Here is an 18,533-nt window from a genome sequence, read left to right as displayed (position 1 = left end):
AACTGAGATTAGAATATAGTTAATGTTTAGATGATCTGGTTAGATTTAAGATTGTTGTCCAGAAAGGCAAAAAAAGGAGTTATGCAATGAAGTTTATGTTTTTATTTTATTTTGAAGAATTTATAAACTAAGGTTTTTAGATGTCTGGAATTCCTTTTACTAGTGGATACCATCTTTAAAAGGTTTAAATTTATCTGAATAAGGAGGGATTTAGCATCGTCTAATGGCATTATGTAACATTTTAAGTCAAAAGGTTTGACTATTTTACCATTACTTAAATTGTAAGTGGCCATTTTAAGTCAAAATATAATTTTTTTCTATTCAAATTGTAAGTGGTCATGAAAGACCATTTCCGCTCTTTAATTTACCATCAGATTAAAATTTCAATAGGACATTAAGATAAAATATTTTATAAGAATTGTTCTTTTAACATTCCAAAATTGTTTAATTTTTGGATTCTAAACAATTGTTCTTTTAAACCCTCGTCAATCTTATAAGAAAAATAGCTCAGGATTGACAAATACTCCAATTTGGAATAGTCCGCCAGTTGATCTAACAGAAATAAAAAAAAATTAAACATTTATTATTCGAAAGACCATCAAACATGTCAAAGTTTAATTGCAATTAAATCTACAAAATGCACTGTTCAATTTGCCGTCCCACACCATGGTATAAATGGCGGAATTGGAACTCTATTTGGGAGTCCGGACAAAGCACCGGTAAATGTCTCTCATCTAGACAACTAGAGTCGAACTTCCTAAAACTTATATTTTCTATGGTTATAGTAAAATGTTGTTATAAAAAAGTTTAGTCTTTTCAGACTATATTGTTAATAAGTCGTTCATTTTCCCTATGTAGACGAAAAAATGCTAGGAAACTCTATAATGAAGAGCTACTTTCTGAGAGAAAACGAGGTAATTACTTTAGCGGGGGGACCAAGTTTTTTTTTTTTTTTTTTTTGTGACAATGAATTCCAAGTAGGGTTGTTCACAGTTTTGGTTAAAACCAAAACCAAACCGAAAATTTAACCAAATCGAATAAAATAATCGACATTTGGTTTAGTTTGGTTTGGTTTGGTTTTAAATTTGAAAAACCGATAATATTTGGTTTGGTTATGGTTATAGTAAAAAATAACCGAATAAATAACTGAACCAAACCGATAATTATATACATAAAATTTATAATTATTTATATGTATAATATTAGCTTTTCATAAATAATTAAAGATATTTTATACCTTTTAATTATTAATTTAATTTTGGTCTACTTATTTTTAAGGCCCATGTCTTAAAAGAATATGTCCAACAATCCAAGTCCAACTCTAATAAGTCGTAAGCATAAGGGTTGATTGTATTTTGAAACCTCTGTTTGACTTGTTCTTTTGAATCTAAACTGCGTTGCAAGTTTGGTCCACCTGATTCACCCTTGTGAGCTATGAGGAAAAAAGAGTTTCATAAGAAATTTGAAGAATGTAGAGAGAGAATATTTGAATTGTCACGGCTAGTCATAAACCGAAAAACCGAACCAAACCGAACCAAACCGACAATAACCAAACCGGTGGTTATTATTTTACTTGGTTTGGTTATGGTTTTAGACATTTAAAAACCGACTAAATTGGTTTGGTTATGGTTTTAACCAATAACCGACCCAAACCGAACCATGAACACCCCTAATTCCAAGCGCCAAGTTATGGAAGGATAATTCAAATAGAAGTCACAACATAGAGAACAGAGCTCTTTCTGTTTTCCGCCATCTGCATCAATGGTTACCCCGCCTTTTCTGCTTTCTTCGTTTATGTTCAACTGCTTTCCCCTATCATCTACACTACGAGTAAAAGAATTGAACTCCTTTCTCCTGCCACTAACCCTACAACAACTCATATTTTAAAAAAAAAATAGGGGATAAAAGAATAGCACCATCAAAGACACTATATTTAGAAGGCTGAAAGCCTGAAACATTACCAAAAAGAGGCAACAATAACACCAAATGCAAAAACCAAATTACCCGTTATATGTGGCCGTCTTTAAAATACTTTTTTAGTATTCTTGGCTTGTGACTGATCATATTCAAAAGCTTCCTCAAAACTGCTATAGCATAACCTCTTCTTACTCAAAGTAAACCACAAAATCTGGCTCTCTTTGGAACCTCATCAATTTACTAACATTTCTCATGCCCCCAAAAGTATTGGAAGTTTCATGATCACATTCAAGGTACTAAAGCACAGGAACTTCAAAATATAAAGATAACAATTTGACACAGATATGTTTCCTGCGGAAAAACCATCATCATAGACGTATACTGTCATAACTCTAAACAATCTCAAATAAAGGCAGAAAATCTGAAGCTGTTTATCACTTCAATACCCCAAAAAGGTCTAAAAGGATGAGATAAAAGAGAGCTCCTAACACAGAAAAATTTCCAACAGTCTTAGTTCATCCTCCTAATAAGTTCATTGATAAAGTTCTCACGGTTACCAGCATCACCTCCTTCAACATAGTGATTTCTTTTCTTCTTCAGTCCGCCTAAAGGTGCCTTCAGCTGGAACGGCCATAGGAAGTTGTTGGCCTCCTTGAAATGGGGTCCAACAGTCAAGATCTCGTGGACTAGGTCTTCCATGCAGATAATTCCATGTTTACCCAATACCTGCAACAGGTGTAATAATCAGAATGAGATATCAACAAAACACGAGAGACATTCAATTCAAAAACTGCAGTGGTTTCAGAGACTGACCTGCTCAATGACAGCGTTGTCAGTTAAAGCAATTCTCTGCTTGTCAACTTTCCCATAACCTCTCTTGTAGATCAACTCTCTAATACTTTTTAGGTTGGGATAACTGAAAGAGTAAAACCAATGCACATAAATAACAGATCAACAGCAAAAGGCTCCAGAGGTGATTACAAAACTCTAAAGTGATAACCTACCCATAGGTAACATATGGTTCAACCCTGTGAAGCATGTTTACTGTGGCTTTGTTGACTTTCAAAAAGACACCATTAAAGATCTGCCATCAACATGGGAGTAAGAGAATCACACAGTTACAATAATGGAAAGTGACCTTAAGATATTAAATAAAATCTTAATGAATCTGCCACACCAAAACCAAGATGCAAAGAAACTACAAATTCATTTTTCATGGAAAAGAAAAGGTCATGAAGAATAATAACGTAGAATTTGAACGATTAACCACAATTGTTTGGCTGCAGATCAAACAGTTTGAGCAAGTTCAGCAAAAAAACCTATAAGTAGACTGTTCCAAGTAAAGTCTCATTCATGGTATATTTCCAGTTAAATAAAGATTCTGTTCCAAATTTGAAACAACAACAAAGAACAACCACTTTTATGGTATATTTCAAGTAAAATAAGAGAACTAACAACTAAAACGAAAGGTGCATAGACTAAAAAACTATCCAATTCTAACTGATAACTTTAAACTACCTAGAGTTTTCTGAGTAGTTACCTGTCTCAACCGTAGAAGCTGCAATATCTTTTTGGTCTGTGGCGGCATAGCGTTAATCCTAAGAAATATAAATTCTAATGATTAGCATTACAATACCAGTGATCTCAACGCTTAAAAGAACAACCACAATAAGAGCTCTTACCCACGGATCCTAATGATAAACAAGAGCTTTGCCTCAGGGTCAACATAGAAACCACCCTTCAGTCTAGCCTCGCGCTTCAAACGAATCAACTCCTTTTCCTAAAAAACAGCAATTGAAAACTAATTACTAGGCTTGGCACGCAAAAGAAGAACATGATCCAAGGGTGAGTGAGGTTTGACCAACCTGCTGCTCGTACTCCGAAGCATACTGCTTAGCTCTGTTGTAGATCAATTTCCGGTTCTCAGCACTCTTCTTCTTTGCAGCTACAAGCTCTTGTGTCTTAGAAAGAGCCCATTCCTCGCTCCTTTTCTGCTTCTTCAGTACCGACTCTGGAACTGGAACAGCTCCCTTAACCTCACCCATCTCTGTCATATAACAATGTCAAAGAACATCATTTGTCAAAGCAATGAAACTAGGTCACTGTTAGAAGGATAGTCAAATTGAACACAATACTTACAGACACAAATAAAACCAATATCGTTAAATACATTCCTCACCCATCTCCATGCTCGTCTGTTACAGCTTGTTTGGATGGATGTAACCAATGGTATTGTATTGTGCTGTTAGTTTAAATACAATGTTTGTTTTGATTGTTACTTAAATTTCATTGTATCGCAGTGTTTTGGACGGCGCGCGGCGACAAAAGGCGACAAGGGCCTGCCTCGCCTTAAGGCACGGCGCACGGCGAGGCGCTCGCCTTTTTGAAGTGTGGCGCCAATAAATACCAAAAAATTAAAATATTTAATTGCATATGTAAATAATCAAAATCTCACTAGCAATAACATATTAGCAAATATTTCAATTCAAAAATTAAAAGTAGATAGTAGATACTAAAAGTCTAGAACTTAAATGAGTCAATGACTCAATAATTCATAAGTGACAAGACAAGCAACACTAAAATTAAAGCAATAGTGCAATACTAAAAGTCTATTCAAATTCAAGATCTTCAAGATTTCCAAATTCTTGATATCCAAGATTCTCAACATTATATTGCTCCTCATCTTGTTCCTCCTCGGGCTCGGGCTCGGGCTCGGTCTCGGACTCGGACTCAGAGTACCACTGCCTCACTGGTCCAAACAGAGAAAAAAAAAACAGAGGAGAAAAAAAACAGAGGGTAAAAAAACAGAAAAAGAAGAAAAGAATAGAAGAAGGAAAAAAAAATGCAGAGGTGGCCAGAAATAGGGCAGTTGTCGCCGGAAATAAAGAAGAAAGAAGAAGAACAGAAGAAGAAGCAGAAGTCGAAAATACAGGAGGAAGAAAGAAGAAGAAAGAAGAACTGAAGAAAAAGAAGAAGGAGAAAGAGACGTACCTGAAACCTTGAAGGAGAAGAGAGGAGGAGGCAAAAAAAAAACCCTAGCTGATATTTTCATTTAAGTCCTCCACTTCTTTTAATTGTTTTTTTTTTTAAAAAAGGCATCTCGCCTCGCCATAACTGGGCGCCTCGCCTTGGCACGCCTTTTGAAGGTCTGCTCGCCACAGCCATAAAAGGCGCTGCAGCCTCGCCTCGCCACGCCTCTCGCCAAAGGCGAGATGGCGCTCGCCTTTCACAACACTGTTGTATCGTATCAGTAGATTCATCGTTATGTATACCGTATCATTAGATTCATCGTTATGTATACCGTATCATTAGATTCATCGTTATGGAACGGCAAAAAGTCCCATTTTGTGTGACGACGGGTTTGGTGTGATCGAGTAGTTACCTTTTTTTCTCGTTTTACCTTTACTTATTATCTAATAATCCTATTTTATCTTTTACCCTACATTTTTACAGTACCTCTACCCGCACCCTACTATTCTTGTAGGTTAATGCTTCAACTTGTTGATGGATGACACTATGTAACGACTGGAAACGATACAATCTCTACAAACGTTGTATTCATGAAAACAACACAGTATGATACAATATAATTCAACATACTAATACGATACATTATGAAACAACATGTAACAACCATCCAAACAGAGTGTTAACACAATACAATTCTTTAATTTCTTATCACCCCTAAATTTTGCCGTTCCCTAGCTATCCCAGTGTATTACAGCTTCTCTAAAAAAAATCTCTGACTTCTATGAATAATCATAACCCTCCGGCACCGGTTAATCTTTTAATAATGACATTATAAAAGAATGAAAAAAAGTAATTAAATTACAACAGACTATTAGCCCAAATATATATATATATATTGCTTAAGCTGAATCACACTTAATATTGAGATAAAACAATCATTTTACACAAGTTTCACTTTCTTTTTTTCATGTGTAGCATGAATAAAAGTGAACATACACACACACAGAGAGATCTTCAACAAAAAGCTAAGAATGTGAATGAAATCTGATAATAATTAGCAAGAGAACTGCCAATATAGTACATTAAAGCAACGAAGGTGTACCTTTGAAATTGTAAAAGTGAGACGAGTATAGAGCTTTTTTGTGCTCACGGCGGATGAAATGGGCGACTGTGTTTGTGCGTGTTAGGGTTTTAGTAAAGTTTTACTGCCCTATTATGCTCATCTGGATCTGGGCCGGGTCGGTTCAAATAGTGAGTGATACGGGCCTAAATTAAATGACCAATCTTGAAAAGCCCATTGGTAAAAGGGTAATTAATTAGCTAGAAAGTAAAAGGTTGAATTAAGAGTCTGAGAGCCCGTTTGGATGGACTTCATAAGTGTTTTGGCTTAAAAATAAATATTTAAAAGCATTTTTATTTTATTTTACTCAAACACTATAAAAGTGCTTAAAATCAATTTTGCTTAAAAACACCTGAAATAAGTCAATCCAAACAGGCTCGTATTTACGCAAATGTCTCTTTTTAAGTCACTATTTAGATTTGAAGTAATTGCACGGTTTCTCCTTCAAATGGACTGGTCTTTAATTTTTGTCCTTCAAAGTCGAACATATGCCTAATATGGTATAAGTTTTTTAAGGACGCTGACATAATTTGTAGATATTGTAATGCGTAATTTATTCTCCTATAAACATAAAGTCGATTTTGCAGGGCAAAAATTAAAGACCAACCCATTTGAAGGACAAAAAGTAAAGTCCTACACAAAATAGGGAGAAAAGTGTAAATGACCCTTTAGATTTTGTCCTTATTGTTTAAACAAATGTAGCACTTTCAAATTACCTTTTGGAATAATATACTCCGGTTTAATGTTTGGTCATATATATTGCCTAACCTTATAGATGAAATATTAGACTGTGGTGTATCGTTTACAATAATTTACATATTTGGACCATAGTCTAATGTTTATTTGTAAGATTTTCAGTTTGCTCAAAATAAATCTTTATACTACAGTCTAAAAGGTTCACAAGTGACGATAGAAAAATAAACAAGTTGTTTACTAAACAAATACCCAAAAAGGTACAAGTGGTGAAAATATCACGAGTAAATAAGAAATTCTTTTTGTGGGGAGGAGGGTGGGGAGAGAGACTTTTTTTTTTTGGGGGAAAAAAAATTAATTCCGAATTTATCTACTTTAACTATACTTGTCTTCTCGATAAAAGATCTTTTTTTTTTTTTTTGGCTAAATGCCGAAAACAGTTAAATATTCTGCATTTCATTTCAAAACTGAATAAACAGTCAGAAACCTTATTAAATTTAAGAAATTAAAGGTTATTGAAATAGGACAAAATAAGCATTTTCTTTCTTGATTGGGTGCAGTTACAAAACTTATGGAGTTCGGTAACTGATTACAGAAAAGAAAAATGGAAACAAAGGGCATTTTTAAAATTCTTTTTTTTCTTTTATTTCATTGGTGTTCATTAATTTATTTAGAAAGAAAAGGAAAAGAATTGAAACAAAGATATTACACCTAGATTTTCTGACGACTCTATAACAAATGTCTTTGTACTGATATATTGGTTCTTTTGTGAAAATCCATCTTTTGTGACTTGGTTCTTATTCAGTTAAAATTTATGATTGTTATTGTTCATAATCAAGAATCTATATATAATATAAAGCTAGGCATAGACAAGGTGATGTAACACCTCTCTATGGCCTCCAATCCTATTTATCTTTTTTCTCCTTTTTTTGAATTTTTTCTCATTTTAAAACTAATTAATGGGTTATACTAAAAGGCCAATAACACAAGTCAGGAAAGAAAACAAGGTCACGACGTCACCTAATATTAAAGCAGCCCCCAATTAAAGTCTCATACATTACTGCCAATATGCGTTTCGATCCTTTCTTATCTTAGTTTTATCCGTTTTCAGTTTGTGTCCTTTGGTATCTCATAGTAACTAATTACTACCATCTTCCTCCTTGATACTAATCTATATATAATATAAAGCTAGGCATAAATAAGGTGATGTGGCACCTCTATATGACCACTATTCTTATTTATCTTTTTTTCTCCTTTTTTTGGCATTTGTTGGATTTTCTCATCATTTTATGTAGTTATTCAATTAAAAAATATCTAAATATTTGATTCTCAAAAGGTCATGCTCGAAACTGCTCAAAAGTGCAATTAAGTAGCTCAACCACATTCTCATGCACGAAATAGCAGAAGAGGAATTTTAGAAAAAGCACTAAATGATATTAAAGAGGCCCTAATGAGTAGGGTATATTTAATTTTCTGCAGGTTAGGATATGTTTAATTTGCTATGCCTCTTTCACAGATTTTTCATCCATAGTTTTCTCCAGACATCAGAGCTTCAATTTGTGTAATGTTTCTGCTTTTTCTTTTACAAGCACCGTTACGAGGTATTTTTTGTATGTAATAACAGTAAATTACAATCCATCCTCTCCTTCTTTGATGTGGTGTCGTTTTTGAGTCCTTTTATCGCATTTTTTGTTGTTTCATGGTAAATTATTGATTTGGTGTCATTTGTCAAATTGCAATGTGTATTTATATTACGTGAATGTCATGCATTCTAATTTGTCTTTTATTAGCAATTTAGCAAAGGCAACGTCTGTTGCGTCAAGAAAGTTTTTATATGTCTACGACAATTTGAGGCATACTAATACAGATGGCAAGACTGGAGAACATAGTACATGACTTCTTGCCCACGTCAATCCGAAATTCGTGGGTAACATGAAAAAGGAAAATTATCATTTTTGTTGTAGATCTGATATAGAGTTATTATCATGTTGTTCAATTCATGTTCATCGCGTATTCTCCCGTTTGATTTATTTGTCTTTACATTGTTTTTTTTTTTAAAGTTATTTATTGTAAACGATTTTTTTCTTTTTCTTAATTTTTCACGGGTGTATTAAGATGTGCTAAATATTAAAAGAATACGGATAGTTGAATGGGAAGTCCTCATTGTATCGAAATTGATTCATCGTATTAGTTTCATTATTTCTGCATATTAGAAGGGTTGATTTTAGTTTTTGAAAAAATTACATCAGTATATTTAATTATATTGGTCTAGAAAAATTGTATGATTAAATTCAACCATTATGTCTTACTTGTGGGTTCACAACTTATTCCCTGATCAAAATGAGTTGTGTTTAAATAATTTTAAGCACGGATAACCTTAGTTTATGTATTAATAATCTGCTGAAGTTCTTGTATGTACATGTTCTTTCAAAGTGTTTACTAAACTTACTAATTACTTGTGATAAATAGTTATATGGGTTTGAGTTGGTTAAGAATGGAGATAACAAGAGTAAAACTATTCCAAGATATCCACTTTTGGCTGCGAAGAGTAGTGAGCTCAAATCCTATCTTCTCAATAAACAACGAACAATAACTTAAATGTTTTATTTCGTATGATAATTTTTAGTTATAAGATCAAATTTATGTAACTTAGTTTTCTATCCTTTGTAAATTTTCAAATATCTTTTACGATCGCGCTTTTGTCAGCTTTTATTTCTCTTAGAAAAAAGGGATGATGTCTAAATTAATTATTAGCATGATCATTTTGTAAGTTCTCAAACATCTCTTAAAACCGCGCTTTGCGCAGTCAAATTCACTAGTATTATATATGATAATGCCAACATTTCCTGTCACAACTTCCTTTTGATTTTTTTCCTTTGTTTTCTTTAAAGTGTGCATTTTTATGGAAGTAAACGTTTTCCAATTCGGTGATTAGCTTTGAAATGTATGCTTCTAGGGTAAAAGGGCTTTGCATCGCACAAAGTAAAGAAAAGACTCCGGTTTGCAATGTTCATGGCAATTATTTGCTCTTGGAATAATGATATTACTTTCAAAGCTCACATAATATAATTTGCAATCATATCATATTATTTATCTAATATATAGGAGTATGATGTATTTTTATATATCTTTTGATTTTTGGTAACAATGTTGTGCTTTGTTTCCGTTAGTAGTAGTGAGATATTAGTATAGCTTTTTAGTTTGACGTGTTCAATTTACTTTGGCTTTTATTATAGATTAGAAATTCTTTGCAAAGAGACACTCTATTTTCCTATTGATGTTTCTGATTTATTGGAGACAATTTAATGTTTATGCAAGATTAACATTGAAGCATGGTGAGCATTTATCTCAAACACGTCACTTATTCATCTAAATATTGTTATTTGTACTTGTGTAATATAAGTTCCTTTTTCCTTTTCCCTCAAATGTCTGAACACTTTATAATATGTTGGGACGGACCTAGGTAGAGATAAGGGGGTTCATCCGAACCCCTTCGGCAAAATATTACACTGTAGGTATAAGGTTTTTTTTTAACGTATATACAATAGATGTTGAATCTCATTGACTTTTTTCATGTGTTTACTTCTTTATATTTTTTAACTCCTTAGTGAAAATCGTGTCTCCGCTCCTGATAATATGTAAATGATTGATTTATCATCATGGATTGGTTTGATTTGCAATTGAAAGTCCAATATTTCTAAAAGTTATGAATGGGAACATATTTCATGTTAGGTGCTGAGAGTAACAGTGATAGTAATTCTTTGGCTAAGAATTTACAGTTTTTTGGCATTCTCTTCTTCAATCTTTTCACCTTTCTGTTACTTTAAAGATATTATATGTAACTCTTCTCTAACATTTATTCTCATTAATTTCTTTCCTAATTAATTTGCACACCAAAAAGCTTGAAACATATGAACTTATGATAATGCTCTTTAAAGTAAATGGGTAACCATCTTTTACCCAGGCAACATTCGGGAGTTGTAGCTTCATTTCTCCATCCAAAGTAAATGAAGTAACTAATTTTCAATTGCGGCTTACAAATATTATGTGACACTTTTTTTTTTCTTTTGTATTTCTTTTTTCAAACTACAAGTAGAACAAAGTTGCTAACTAGAGACATTAAATTTTTTAACTTTTGCAAGTCTCCTATAATGCTTTTTATATTACTAACATTACTAAAAGGATTTTTTTATTTCAGCTTAAGGGGGTGATCATAGAAACTCAAATACTTACAATGAGATATGAAAGTTTTGATTAATATATACAACAATTTTTTTTTTAATTATATGAAATTATAACCTGTGAATTGCCGAATGATTTTTATCCTTTTGCTAAGCCATTATTTTGTTATTTGAAGGAAAGCACCATATGCGACTCCCATGTCTTTTTTTTTGGTGATGTCATTTAATTTATTTTTAGAGTTATTGTTCTTATGAGTAATTGGTGCTTCTTTTTTCTAGCCCTCTTCTACTTTTCATCTTTTATCACTTGGTACTTTATATGTGTTGGAACAATTTTTACATTAATAAAAAAAGCTTTTCGTGATGCAGGAGTTGATATATATGTTTTGACTAATATAATTGTCATCAGGTAATTTATGTAACTTATAAGAAATTTTAGATAAATAAGAAATTTTATGATGACATAGAATTCTTAATCAATATTATATCAAACCGACATAGAATTCTTAACCAATATTATATCAAACCGCGCAAAGCGCGGGTAAATTCGCTAGTATAATGAAACAACTCGTTCATCATCAAGAATCTAAAATTAGATTAATGCAAGTTGAGCTAATAACTAAAAGTAAATATCACTTTCACATGGAATTAAATTCCTTGTAAATGAGGAATTTACAGTGAAAATTACATAATTAAAATCCTAACTAAGAAAATAAATAGAACTTCAAGAAAATCTGAAAATCAAATGATTCTGGCCAGCTAACCTAAGAACAACAACAGGTAATAGAACTGAACGAATCCTAAATTCTCTAATGCCAGCTAAATAAGAACAACAACATATAATTGAACTGAAACTACTCCTAAATTCTCTAATTCTTTGGCTGAATTAATCATTTCTTCATCTAATCAAAGGCTTAACTTCCTCAACCTCAAGTCCTTGTGAATTTTGGACTTCATGATTATTCTCTAGGGCTTCAAGGAACACTTTTGGAACTAAGCACTTTTCACTTGAATACAACTTCTCCTGAATCAAGGAAGATCCAACGAGTTTGTGCAAATCTGTTGTCTGAAATGATTTCTCATTCTCCTGCAAATTAAATTCAAATGCAAATAGGTTAATTAATTATGCCACTGAATGTAACAATTCTTAAGTATATATCATGCCAATCTAGCAACCATAAATAGAAAACTTTTGATACATGTCCGTCTTGTCTAGTCGAGAGGAAAAATGAAGGGCAACATCTATTTCCCTCAAATATAGGTGTGTCATAAAATTTAACTTATGTACACTCACAACTATAATAAGTGAAGGTTCATAAAAATGGGATTTAATACTACAAATTTGCGTGAAATCCATGCTATACTCATTCAACAATCATAAGCATGGTACAGGAGTATAAATGTATAATAAACCAGTTTGCACTCTTTAACATGTTTGAATCCAATACTTGCTTTAGTATCTAGTTATGGTGACCTTTTATGACTACTTATATTGCAAATCTTGAGCAAATACTGATACTATTCTTTGGCAACAAAGGGTGTTTCAAATGTAAATAAAATTCAAAACCCAAAGAAGAAAGAGTAGCATAAAAGAAGGCTGTAATTTTACCTGATATGATCCCATGAACTCAAGAAGTCCAGCTTGTGCTTGCAAGAACTTAATATACTTGAAAGTAGCTTGAAGCATTTCAGCAGTGTTCATCCTATGTCCACCGGGTATCAACTTCCCCAATTCTTGTGTCTTCTCAGTAATTTTCTTCCTCCTTTGCCTCGCCGCTATGCTTTGTGCTGACATCTTCTTCTCATTATTACTTTTCTTCACAACAACCTCAGCGTTATTGTTGCAGCATCCGTTACTAAAAACAGGCATAGGAATTTCTGGAATCGAAAACGAGGCGAAATCTTGAAAGATTGGAGGATTTGGTACAAACCCGTTGAACAAGTTGTTAGACGACGTTATTATATCTGGAAGAAGGCAGTTGTCTTGAAAGACCTTTTGCCTTTTGGGGGTGCTCTCGATAACAGAGTACTCTGGCATGAGAGAAGAATTGTGAGACGATGTTATTATATTTGGAAGGCAGTTGTCCTGAAAGACCTTTTGTTGTGTTGATTTGCTCTCAAAAATGGAGTACTCTGGCATGAAAGAAGAATTGTTAGATGGTGTTATTATATCTGGAAGGCAGTTGTCTTGAAAGACCTTCTGTTGTTTTGGGGTGCTCTCGAAATCACAGTACTCTGGCATGAAAGAAGAATTGTGAGTACTTTCCATTGGTAAAATGAACTCGTTGGTGTCGAAAAATGGATCGAAATAGCAATCCTCTGGATCATTATAAAAGCTCAGTTCATCATCATAGTTGAAATCAAAAAGAAGTTCTGGAGGAAGCTGCATTTCCATTTCTGAGTTGAATTCTTGAATGTTTGGTTCCAATTTCGAAGCAGTGCAGTAGCTAAGACTAGCCATTGAGAATGATCACCAACACCCTTTACAAGAAAATACAAAATATGAATGAGCTTGCATGAGATTGTTGTGAACTTAAGAAGAGAAAAAGAGTAGTAGTAGCTTAAAGTAGTGAAATAACATGAAGTGGTTAATGTAAGAATGAGTAACATAAGATAAATTTAGTTAAAGGATAAATACCTTAATTGAGATGACAACTAGAGAGAGATGAGGAAGATACTGTATGTCTTGGTGAATCTTGTTGTTTTTCCTCACTCGTTGAACAATAGTAGACCTAACAAAGAAGTCTTAAGAGTATTTTTTTAATTTTGCTGGCTGATAAAGTAATTATTATAAGAGTGTAATAGGACTTAATATAAGGTGGCGGCTGAAGGGGGGGGGGGGGGGGGGGGGGTTATTGAGGAAATGGCAGTTACTGGTGGAAAGTAATGGAGGATAAGTTTTAGGAATATTAACCGATCATCTAATAATGCGGAGAGTTATTAGGGACTCTTTCACTTTATTTAACCGTTTATACTTTCCCTTTTTTTTACATTGTAAATTTCGGTAATTTACTTTTTTACTATTTGATGGGAAAAAAAAATTCAATCTTTTCTTTAACGTCCTGGTTTTATGATCCAAAGTAAGTAATTACTTGAATTGATACCAGATTAAATGATGTAACTTTTTGTAATTAAGTGATAAAAGTTACTCATACAAAAAAATTATTATAAGCTTGGTGTAAAAAATCAATTTACGTGTTTTTTTATTTTAACCGTCTATGCTTTCCTTTTTTCACTGTAATTTTGTGTGCTTTTACCTTTTTACTAATTTGATGAGAAAATGAATATTCAATCTTTTGTAATAATGTCCAGGCTTTATGATCCAAAGTAAGTATTTACTAGTATTTATACCAGATTAAATGATGTAACTTTAAGTCACAAACTGATTATAATTAAGTGATAAAAGTTAACACACAAAAAATATGTTTTGCACTCATAACTTTGGTGCAAAAAAACAATTATGATTATAAGTAAGTTTTTATTTTAAATTATTATTTTCACTATTTAACGCGCAAGAGTAAAGTAAGAAAAAGAAAAACTCAAAAAATGTAGTAGTAGGAAAAAGAAATATTTCTCTCTGAAAACGTACAATGACAAGCTCTTGGAGGACAACAAGGATTGATGTGCTCGGGCAACAACAATAAAAATAAGAATTATAGTGCTAAATCGATTTTTTAAAATATTACCTCCTAATAAACTTCTTACTATATTTCCCAGAACGCGCCAAATGCTCTTTTTTTTCCTCAAGTTATTTAGGCAATAATCTTACGCAATTATTTTTTAAAACTTTTCCGTACAAATTTTCATGTTTTTTTTTTTAAACCTATTTAACAACTTAAGACTTTAAAAATGAGGCCCCAACATAATGCTTCTACAAATACTAAATAACTTATACGCACTTGTTTTTCATTTATGTTTTTTAAATTATAATACTCTTCTCAGAAATATACTCAAGTTAAAGTATATTATAATTTCAAGTACTACCTCGAGTTGTTATCATGAGTATTTTATTCGGTCTAAGACAATAAAATTTACTTTAAATATTATATATACAAGTCTCGTCCTAACTATACGTACAACTCGCGTGTTCAAAGAAAAGTTAAATTTGTACTAGTAAATTACAGTAGAAAAAAAGTATAATAAGCCTTTAAAGGAAGCTCGTAAAAGCTGAAAAATAAGTTCTGCTCGAAACTTGAAAGTTTTAGAACATAGGAGTAATAGTTATGCTTGAATTAATTATTGCACACTACTGTATGTGTTGATTCGATGATGTGGTAACTCCTTTACTTGCTATGAAAAAATCATTTGTGGGCCATTAGACTAATTTTCCATTGGCCCAACTAGACTGTAAGTTGTAAAGGCTGGAAGTCCAAATGATAGTTCATTCATGGTTCATGCAATTAGGTGAAAACCACTTGCCTAATCTAAATTCATATTAGACTTTAAAATTTGGTCACAAACCAAGAAAACAGTAAACCATATGTGGGCTTAAAAGTAAGACAGTGAAGAAGAATAGTTTGTTTCTCAAAAATGTTGGAATTTTTCTATAATTAATTAAATCTCCAGCAAAATATTTTTCATTCTATGTTGTCAAAATTCTTGATAAACACATGTCTAAATTTTGCTACTTGCTAATCATAGCAAGGCTAAACTCTTGGCGGCAAAAGTGGGTAACTGGTAGGTCTTGGCACCAAAGTTACGGAGTTTTGGTTACAAAATACAATAAACGAAAAAAGAAAAAGAAAAAAGCAAAATAAAAGTATGGTAAAAAGTAAAAACTTATAATATCTACACCAAACCAATGTAATTTACCATGATTAACTAATTTAATGAAGCAAATTACATGTTAATTAGCTATGATTAAGTAAAAGAAATTTATATTCAAACACATGTCACGCGTATATTAGCTTGGTGTAATCATCTGGCCCGTAAGAGTAAGTTTTTACTATACGAGTATTATGTAACTGGTGCGTCAAAATAACAGAAAACTGAAAATGGTGTTTATGGAATATGTAAATCTGTGCAATTTGTTTTTCTTTTGTTCATTGCACAGAGTCGTACTTTTGCTTCGTTCAAAACTAAGAAATTATTAAATGTTTAGTTCACAAATTAAAAGAGTTTTCAACTTCAAGTTGAATAAAGCTATTTAAAATAAAAACGTATTTGAAAACAATTTTAAATAAAAATGAATTTCCAAACACCAATCTTTGTTTATTTTTTTTTCCAGTAAATTCATGTCTAAAGACAATTAAAATCTGTCCTTTTGTGAGACATCATCTTACCCAAAACAAAATTTTACAGCAAAAGATACAGTTCAGTTTTGCCAACTTCACTTGCAAAAACTGAAGTCATCATTTGCAACTTGAAGCTCGGTCATCAATATTTACAACTATTGAACTTTTATAAATAAAATACTAGTAAATTATCACAAAGTAACCTTTTTAATGAGTATTTCATACAAATTCTGTAATAATTTTAACGAAAACTCTACTTCAAAACAAAAAATTATGTTTAAACACACTTCTGATACTCTTTTGTTTTAACCTCACTCAAATGATGTCCAGTTACACTTACTCAATCTTGTTTCCAAAAAGTATTTTACTAAAAACACATTTCAATAAATATAAAAAATCTCCAAGATCTCTCAAAATGACACTGTTAAATCACACAAACTTTTTTTCCCCACCAACATTTACTTAGGGAAGTAATTTTCTTTAGTTTTTTTTTTTTTTTTACCTACACTTATGGCAAGTAATTGAGAGTAGTGCAGTTGTGATCAGCTGAAGAATAGTAACCAAATCCTAACATTGAGGAGTGTCTTTCTCCCCTCAACCGTTACTTGTGCTTTAGTTTTGTTTTTTACCACTTTCTTCTTTCTTTTACCGTGTAGCTATAATCCTCTTCTTTTTTTTTCTTTTTTTAATGTAAGAGCTTATTTGCACTCTATTTACATAAAATTATATCAATTTATAATGATTAATCAATTTAGAAAAATGAATATTAATTGATCATGAATGAACGAAATAAATCTAAGTGCAAACACATATCATGCATTGATGCATACAGAGTCTCCTCTTGCTAGCAAAACCAATTTGTGTACGTGGTTTAATATTGTTGCGTCTATCACACTAAGAATTGTGGTTAGGTGGAAAAAGAAAAAAACTAGTAAATATAGTTTCCTCTTTAATGGGTCTTAAGCTTGTGATTCTGAATTAATCGGAGTCCTAAAATGGATTTCAGGCGTCTGATTAGAAACCAACAAAATTATTATGTCTATCGTTCTTTGAGTTAGACCAATATTTCCATTTCATTTCAAGTAATATAAAATCATATAGGCCAATTTTAACGTTAAAAATTGAAGGTAAAGAAAACTTGAGGAGAAAATCGAAGGCATTGTTCTTGGACCTTAACTGAAATTCAGCCCTATTTTTAACATTAAGTCAAGAAATAATGTACTAAGTTCATAATATACATGTCTCCAAATTCAGTTACCAGACATATTCCAAAAAAATTACAAGTTACGTTCGTTCAGGTATTATTTTGAGGTCCTCTTTGTCTGAAAAATCAAAATTTAAATTCAAAATCAATCTTTATGAGGTCAAATAGGCCTCCTAACTGTATATGCTCGAGAAGATATTGATTTGGAAATTTTCTCCTTGTATTCATCAATCTGTAAACTTCTCTATATTCATGTATTCTATGCAAAATTTAAATGAAAAAATAAATTCTTCTTATGCACTTGTCTATCTATGATTTGTACACTTAGCAAATCAAAATAACAAACTTATCTTCCTTCACATGACTAGCACGTGAAGGAAGCTTTCTAGTAGCTTCATATTTTGTCCAGCTAGTTTGGATCAGACAGCTGAGATTGAATCTGCGGATTCATGATCTGTGGCTGTGATTTCTCCACGTGTCTGATGGACAAGTCCTCTACAAACATAGTTTGTGTCAAAGTCTTTTTCTTCTTGTCTGAACCATTTCTTTTCTTTCCTTATTCATTTCGATCTGCACTCATCTTCTTCTTATTCAAGGAAGAAATGGTTGGATCTTCAATATCCCCTCTCCCCCCCCCCCCCCCCTTCAAATTGAAGGGTAGTGAAATAACCCCCAATTTGTCCAGCAAAAAACAATGACAAAGCCCAGATTAAGCCTGCCAAGTGGGTCGGGCCGAGCCATATAAATGCGGGTCACATGGGCTGGGCCGGGTTGGTGGAGGGAAAGGGGTTTCCGGCCTAGCCCCCTACCCGGGTAGGGGTACATAGTCGGCTAAGTGGGTCGGGCCGGGTTTTAGTTAGTGGGCCGGGCTGGATTTTAATTATTTTAAAAAAAAATTCTAATGCTAAAATTTATTAAATTTGATACTTTAAAACCTAGTTGTTGTCAACTTTATTTTAACCATCAAGTTCCTTAAATTATACTTTAGCCCTATTTTCAATCTATAAATACCATTTATTCTTCTCGATATTGTCTCACAATTCCCTATTCTCCTCTTTCCCTAAATTTCCTACTCATCTAAATCTCTCTCTCTCTCTCTCTCTCTCTCTCTCTCTCTCTCTCTCTCTCTCTTCCAACTTCCAAGTTCAGATTTCAAAATTTAAATTTAATGGATAATGATAATCCTCCACCTCCTCCTCCAGTTCGAAGATCAA

At 32.5% G+C, this 18,533-nt stretch overlaps 2 protein-coding genes across 3 annotated transcripts; both read right to left on the bottom strand.

Annotated features, from left to right (window-relative positions):
- Nucleotides 1-2,264: 2,264 nt before the first annotated feature.
- Nucleotides 2,265-6,141, bottom strand: LOC132635488 (large ribosomal subunit protein uL30y-like). 2 transcript variants are annotated; one of them, XM_060351906.1, is made up of 7 exons: nt 5,990-6,141; nt 3,783-3,964; nt 3,600-3,697; nt 3,458-3,515; nt 2,922-3,001; nt 2,731-2,833; nt 2,265-2,643 (listed from the first exon to the last, which is right to left on the bottom strand). In XM_060351906.1, the coding sequence occupies exons 2-7, from the start codon at nt 3,960-3,962 to the stop codon at nt 2,428-2,430; spliced, it is 735 nt and encodes a 244-aa protein (XP_060207889.1). In that variant the 5' UTR covers nt 3,963-3,964; nt 5,990-6,141; the 3' UTR covers nt 2,265-2,427. The 2 variants fall into 2 exon arrangements, with proteins under 2 accessions (XP_060207889.1, XP_060207888.1); XM_060351905.1 differs by lacking the exon at nt 5,990-6,141 and having other exon boundaries at nt 3,783-3,971.
- A 5,638-nt stretch (nt 6,142-11,779) lies between these two features.
- LOC132637247 (transcription factor bHLH52-like) lies at nt 11,780-13,342 on the bottom strand. The gene is made up of 2 exons (XM_060354365.1): nt 12,491-13,342; nt 11,780-11,968 (listed from the first exon to the last, which is right to left on the bottom strand). Exons 1-2 carry the CDS (start codon nt 13,340-13,342, stop codon nt 11,780-11,782), a joined length of 1,041 nt encoding a protein of 346 aa, XP_060210348.1.
- Nucleotides 13,343-18,533: the final 5,191 nt, after the last annotated feature.

This window comes from Lycium barbarum, chromosome 4, assembly GCF_019175385.1.
Source record: "Lycium barbarum isolate Lr01 chromosome 4, ASM1917538v2, whole genome shotgun sequence".
Classification (NCBI taxonomy): Eukaryota; Viridiplantae; Streptophyta; class Magnoliopsida; order Solanales; family Solanaceae; genus Lycium; species Lycium barbarum.
Note: the sequence above shows the minus strand (reverse complement) of the source record. Positions and strands in the feature narration are given on the sequence as shown.

Excerpts from the sequence above, each read along its gene's own strand:
- LOC132637247 (XM_060354365.1), bottom strand. The coding sequence starts at position 13,342 with ATGGCTAGTCTTAGCTACTGCACTGCTTCGAAATTGGAACCAAACATT. Across the intron at positions 11,969-12,490 it reads AGTTCATGGGATCATATCAG|GAGAATGAGAAATCATTTCA; the intron begins GTAAAATTACAG and ends TTTAATTTGCAG.
- LOC132635488 (XM_060351905.1), bottom strand. The coding sequence starts at position 3,971 with ATGACAGAGATGGGTGAGGTTAAGGGAGCTGTTCCAGTTCCAGAGTCG. Across the intron at positions 3,516-3,599 it reads TTTATCATTAGGATCCGTGG|GATTAACGCTATGCCGCCAC; the intron begins GTAAGAGCTCTT and ends TATATTTCTTAG. Across the intron at positions 2,834-2,921 it reads GAACCATATGTTACCTATGG|TTATCCCAACCTAAAAAGTA; the intron begins GTAGGTTATCAC and ends TTACTCTTTCAG.